Source organism: Merops nubicus, unplaced genomic scaffold (genome assembly GCF_000691845.1).
Source record: "Merops nubicus isolate BGI_N331 unplaced genomic scaffold, ASM69184v1 scaffold14781, whole genome shotgun sequence".
In the NCBI taxonomy this organism is placed as follows: Eukaryota; Metazoa; Chordata; class Aves; order Coraciiformes; family Meropidae; genus Merops; species Merops nubicus.
The window spans coordinates 6,592-13,004 of record NW_008589106.1 but is presented as its reverse complement, the minus strand read 5'-3'; the positions used below and the strand labels follow the sequence as shown (position 1 = coordinate 13,004).

The window sequence follows — 6,413 nt, the reverse complement described above, 5'->3', positions numbered from 1 at the left end:
TGTATACAATAATATAATGTATAGATAAAGATGCAGATATTTTAGCTCTTGGATATTCTCTTTATCTCTGCATGTTTCACTTGGTTTCTAAAACTGAGTCCCACTTCTCCTGTAAGACCTTTTATGATGGGCTAACCCTCAGTGCATCCTTGAGGGTAGCTTTTCCTCCCGCTCCTAAGGGCAAATCCATTCCCTTCTGGAATGTCTTGTCTGTGACCCTTCTAAACAGATAACTAGCTTTAATTGCTCCATTTTTCCAGGCTAGAGAAGTAAGAACAGCTTGTGAGAAGCTGGGAGAAGTTAAATACTACTTTGTGTGACCTGTAGAAGCTTGAACCACTGCTGACTTCAAAGCTAGTTGTTTCCTGACTAAAATGCTTTTCACCAGCAACTGCAGCTGCTTCTTGCTTTTCATAGTGTGGAGGAACTGGGTTACTGCAGCAGTAAATAATTTATTAAGTTTTCTTTAAATTTTAGCTTAAAACAGGAGAAGTAAGAGCAGTGGAGGCCAGTCTGACTGCCCCAGTCAGAACAACTCTAGGCAGCTACGTGCAGTTTGGCATTTCAGATGCAGAGACTGTGACCTGTTTTGTTCCCTGGCAAGCATGCTACAAAGTTCGTGCCAAAATTTGATGGTGAATTGTTTAGCTGTGCAGGAGAGCATCAGAAATGAATGGGTTTTGTGAAGTAATCTTCACCTTCAGAAATTATTAAGCCAATGATGGTTCACATGTCTGTACTTGAGTGACCCCTCTCAGGGCAGAGGAGGAGAATAAAGTGTTTCACTGCCTCTTTTTTAGTTATCTGACTGTTAGCTGTGGTGGGATAGGTATAGAAAAGGATGAATAGTGGGCCAGGCAGAAGCTGGTCTGCTGAAATCTGCAACATCCTGCACAGCTGATGGGTGGACAGCCATGGCCTGTGGAGGTGGGTTGCCAGGGGCAGTTGCTCTGGGGACTGACTGAATGCTTTTGTCTGGGATGCCAGATGGTTGGTCTCAGCAGGTCGTTTTGTACTAGTCCTCCTCTTACTGGGCAGAACAGAATAGGATCAGTTCACAGCTGAGAAGCAGGAAGGAACAGGAGGATGGACAGGGATGTCAGCAGGGTTCTGCTGATCAGCCTGGGATTCGCTGGTCCATGGGTGACTATTTGAAACCCAGGAGTTACCAGGGAAGATCATCATCCATTGGAGAAGAGCAGAGCCTCTGAAGGGCATTGTGAATCCTCAGGCCCTCCCCAGGGTATCCCTTTGGAGTCTGTGATATTATTGGTGAAAATCTGATGGCCTGTTTTTAAAGGAGGCCCTGGGAACATGTCAAATACAGTAACTCCTCTATCACATCTGTCAGTCCTTGAAACTTTGTTCATTTTTTGATACCACAACCCTAATTTTTCACTCCTAAATTAGAACCTCAGGCAGTTTGATTGCTGTTACTGCTGCTGTCAAGGTTCATTTTCATTAGTCATTTGATTGCTGTTACTGCTGCTGTCAAGCAGTCGGTGGGGTGTCTTAAAGACTTTTTCTTACTTTTCAGCCACTGTTCTTGTGTGGTAGATGGATTGCATTTTAACACAAGTGTTACTGTAGAATCAACAGCTCCATAGTTCTCAGTCTGCTTTGTTGTTTCCCCAGGTTTTGGAAACGTGCTGGATTTGTGCCAGTTTATCTAAGGCAGACACCAGTAAGTAGCTTACTGTTTCTGAATGAAATCCAGCCCCACTGAAGTCACTGGGCATCTTTCCATCAGCTTCTGTGAGGTGGGATTTGGGCAGGAAAGTTTTCTGAGTCTACATTTGGGGTTTGTTAGATGTTCATTTTTGTTCTTTGGGCCCTTAGTGAACTAAAGCAATAAAGTTTTAGGGTTGTGAATGTGGTCTTCTAAGTCTCATAGAATCACAGAATCTTTTTGGTTGAAAAAGATCTTTAAGATTAAGCCTGACCATTAACCCAGCACTGCCATCAAACCAGGCTGATATATGCATTGTTGTGGATTTAGAAGACCTTTGTCTTCTTCAGTTGAATGCAGAGTGCAAAAGATTCAGGGGGATGATGGGACCTATATCTTGTTTATTAGAATTTCCTGCATCATGCTGAAGATACTGAATGAAGAGGACTCTGAACAGGAGCCCTGGCTCACTGCCTTCTGGAAAGGTACCTTTGATTTTCCCAACACAAGAAGAATCTTTTGGGATATTTCTTCTGGATGTCCCCAGGAGTAATTTCTTTTATCATCTTGTCCTATAGATTTTAGGAGGCGGTTCCTAGCTCTGCTTTCCTACCAGTTCAGCACATTCTCTCCCTCACTGGCATTGAATATTCTACAGAACAAAAACATCAGACAGCAGCCACAGCCACGTGAGTACCCTGGATCCCAGGTTCAGTTAGATGGCAGTTTGAAGTCTGTTTGTCAGAGTTCTCAAATACATGCATTGTATGATGTCTGTTATGAAGTGCATTGAACTGCACGTGGTCAGTTGCTGTAATTTGTTCCTATTATCCAGAACAATCCTTGTAGCTCTAAGTAAAAGCTAAGAGGGCATTTTCTGCCACTGAGAATGGGTAGTAGTGAGGGGTTTGTGTTGTTTTGTTTTGGTTTTTTTTCCCCTGCTTTTTTTATTGAAGATTTAAGTAACCCAAAATGAGAGGGCTCCTGACTGTAACTGCTAAATGCATGACAAAACATGGATAGATACTGACAGCTGCCAAATCCAGTATGGAGTTAGAAAGGAAGCCTTGAAGAGCAAGGGTCAGCAGGCAGAGCAGCTTGCTTAGGATCTTAGGAAGAACATTGTCATCAGAAATTTGGAAATGGCAGCGTGATGCCTTTCTAAGAGAGAGGCTTTAGTTCAGCTGCATGTTACTGGGCTCAACCCAGCACTTGCTGGGGGAAACACACAGGCAGGAGAAATTAAAGGAGCCAGACAAGACACTTGTAGCAGTTACTTCTGGTTTAAGAGCTAATTGCTGGTTTCTCACTGTGTCTAACAGAGGGGAGTCTTCTGGAGGGAACTTGGTAATCTGTGCCTCGTGGGGTTTTAGCATCTGTCTTGGAAGAGTTTTGGTTGCTGCTAGAAGGGAACAAAGCTCTCTAACAGCAAAACCAGTGTAAGATAGGTAAAGACTGGGCACACTGTGTTTCTCAGCCCTCACTGTTTTCAGTCTCTCTGGCATCTTCAAGTTGATCTGCTGCTCTCTTTTGACACTTGCAGTGTTTTTCACCTGGACACATGTCTGTCTGAAAAGACTTGGAATAACCAAGCCAGTCTGAGTAGAAGTGTTGAACCTCATGTGCTGGGAGAGTTGAACCTGTGGGGTAGCAGATGGCCTTTACTCACTGATATGAAAAGGAACATGTTAAATACCAATGTCCTGGGTAGCTGTGAAGAAAATCTTGATGTTGTCTTTTGTTGTCCCCCTCAGCCATCAGCCGTGCTGAACTGGAGTCAGCTTTCATCCCCTATGACCTGAAGAGGTTAGAGATGTACTCTCGCAACATGGTGGACTATCATCTCATCATGGACATGGTGCCTGCCATTGCCAGGATGTTCTTTCTCAACCAGCTGGGAGATATCTCTCTCTCTGCTGCACAGTCGGTAGGTCTCGCTGTGAGAACAAGCCATGGTTCACTTCTCTTTTAGATAGATTTGGAATAGTTTCCTGTTTCGTGTCATCTTTAAAAAAAAAGACTTTGGTTCAGTTAATTGCTTCTTTTGTAGTCTTCTTCATGATTTCTCCTGCTCGTAGTGTTCTTCCACCTTTAGCATTTGGGATCATATTGTGTTGTGTGTTCAGTGGAACACTCCATGCATGTATATTTTGATATGAACTGTGGCTTAAAACCCCCTCAAAAACTTGTGGCTCTTGAACTGAGCTTGAGGGAAAAGTATTTGTCTGTACTGGGTATGGAGTGGCACCTGCCACCTACAGAACCATCATGGGGTGTTCCTGTGCATCTGGGAAAGCTCCAGCTCCTACCAGAGAAGCTTTGGGTAGGGAATGTAGAGGGTGTTGTGTATTTGTGTTTGCTCTGGCAGCCTCAGTAACTGAAATCCATGCCTTTCCCCAGGCCCTTTTTCTAGGGATTGGCCTGCAGCATAAATCTCTGGACCAACTGGAGAAGGAGCTGGAGCTGCCCAGCAGTCAGTTGATGGGTCTCTTCAACAGAATCATCCGCAAGGTAGTCCAGGTAGGAGCATCCTGACAAGCTCTGGATTGTGGTGCTGGACCAAACTGAAATTCCTGAGCCTGGCAGTAAAGAGAGAGCTGAATCACACAGTGTTTTCCTCAAGTAATAGTGCTTGTCTTCTGTTTTTAAACGTTGAAGTGTGCTGACCAAGATGCTGAGCATACAGCCCGTGCTGCCAGCTGAGCCTGGGCCACTTGTCCAGGATTGCTCCCTGCAGGGGTGGCTTTATAACTTCTCTTGGGAAAAAAAATGAGAGGTAGATTTGAAGTCCAGTGAAGTAATTGATAACTTTTGGATCTGGTTTTCTTTCTCCCTAATGTCTGTGATGAATTGAGTAACATGATTATTATCTCAAAGAAGGTAACATACCCAAAAAAATGCAGCTTTGAGCTGCAAACGTTGATTGAATGGTGCTATATTAATAAATTGTGTTATAAACTGCAGGTTCACTGCATTGGTGTGAGTGACATTGAGTGCTCACTGATTTTGCCTTTATACTTTTTATAAAAGCTGTATATAATTCTGCCTTCAGGAAGCAGCCTTGAGGTTTCTATTTCAGTGTGATGGAATGCACACACCAGAAATAACCCAGTGCCTGGGGATGTTTGCAGGGTTTCCTGGGGACAGACAGCATTTCTTATTTCTTTTAAAGCAGTAACCTGGAAGAAGCATCAGCAAGACTTAGATATATTGGCTTATTTCATTTACAGTTGTTCAACACAGTCCAGGAAAAAGCTGTGGAGGAGCAGATGGTGGCAACAAAGGATATTGTGATGGAGCCAACACTGAAATCTTTAAATGATGATTTGGTAATTATGAACTTTCTTCTTGATACATCCAGAAACACTTCATGGGGTTCCCTCGAGTCTAGGAGCCTTGTAATCTGAATTTTCTTGGATGGAAAGAATTCCACATCACGTCTGTCACTTTCTGGTACTTAAAACCTGACAGCTTTGCTTGTGGTCATACTTTGTTTATCTGCAACACAGATTTTTCACAGAATCTGCTGAGGTATTCTTGGAGTTAAATATTACAAGTGTGTATACAAATAACATAAAATGCCATTATGTGAAAGAGATTAGCCTTTCAGGATCATCTGGTGTTTGTTTTAGGAGAGGTACTTCTCTTGCAGTGGGAAAGGCATTTTCCTGCCATTACATGTCACTCTTGCACTGAGAACTTAAAGCAACTGTTGTGCTGTGCTGTTGCAGGAAGAAGCTGCAAAGGAGTTCCAAGAGAAACACAAGCAAGAAGTGGCAAAGCTGAAGGAAATGAACCTTACACAGTAAGAATTTATCTGTATATACAGTCTCAGATCCAGTTTTCCACTGAGGTCTGTCTGAATGCCAGGTCATGAGTGCATCTGGCTGAGACTGTGTGCCTGACAGCCAGCAACAGTTTTATCTGCTCTGTGAGCAGCTGCTTTGTCTCACACTCAAAACAGTATTTCCAATATGAATTGAATTCTGTAACAACCTCTGTCCAAGGCTGTTCACCTGTTTACCTCCCTAGATGAATTCATTGCCTGAGAAGTGTGTCAAAGCATGAACTGACTGACTTCCCTTCTTCTGCTGGTATTTTGGACAGAAAGGGAAAGGCTGTGAGTTAGCAGGTCACAGCTGATGAGCAGTGAGAGCTGTCTGTCTGTGGAACTGTACCACTGAATGGTTGGAGCTGGGGCTGCTTGTCATCACAGTGCTGCAAACAGATGATGTCCTGCAAACAGGAGTGCTGGAGCAGTCCTCAGCTCTGTCCCAGGGCCTCTGCCAGGAGCTTGAGCACATTCTTCTTTTATCTCTGTTCTCTTTTGTCACTTGAATGGGAAACTACTCGTGGTAGTAACTCTCACTGTGTATCTATGTGTCAGTCTTGATCCTGGCTGTGTACAGCATGTGTATTATACATATAGAAGTTACACACTTCTGTCATATGCAGTAATAAAGTAAGCTGCCTGGCTGTGGACTGTTCTAATTTTAAATGTTCCTCTGCTTCTAGAAACAGCCATTAGATTCCTCAAACCAGGATATCCAGTCCTGTTGTCTGCCTTAGCTGTGTGCACACCTCAGGTGAAAATAGTACCTGGCTAATTTGAATATTCTCTAACGAAAAAAAAAAGTCAGCACATCAAACACCCAAACCAACAGGAAAAAGACCAACCAACCAGAGCTTCTTTTACTACCTACAGTGAGCACAGATGCCTTTTAACTGATGTAGAGCTGGACAA

At 43.4% G+C, this 6,413-nt stretch overlaps 1 protein-coding gene across 1 annotated transcript in view; it reads left to right on the top strand.

Moving 5' to 3' along the window:
* Positions 1-1,635: 1,635 nt before the first annotated feature.
* The window catches only part of LOC103781760 (N-acetyltransferase 10-like), a gene marked incomplete at its 5' end in the record, with an annotated part of 7,482 nt that continues 2,704 nt past the window's right edge, over positions 1,636-6,413 (top strand). Inside the window, 7 exons of the mRNA XM_008949480.1 lie at positions 1,636-1,684; positions 2,046-2,154; positions 2,248-2,358; positions 3,424-3,596; positions 4,070-4,189; positions 4,900-4,998; positions 5,401-5,474. Coding sequence (XP_008947728.1) covers positions 1,636-1,684; positions 2,046-2,154; positions 2,248-2,358; positions 3,424-3,596; positions 4,070-4,189; positions 4,900-4,998; positions 5,401-5,474 — 735 coding nt within the window. The remainder of the gene's footprint in view (positions 1,685-2,045; positions 2,155-2,247; positions 2,359-3,423; positions 3,597-4,069; positions 4,190-4,899; positions 4,999-5,400; positions 5,475-6,413) is intronic.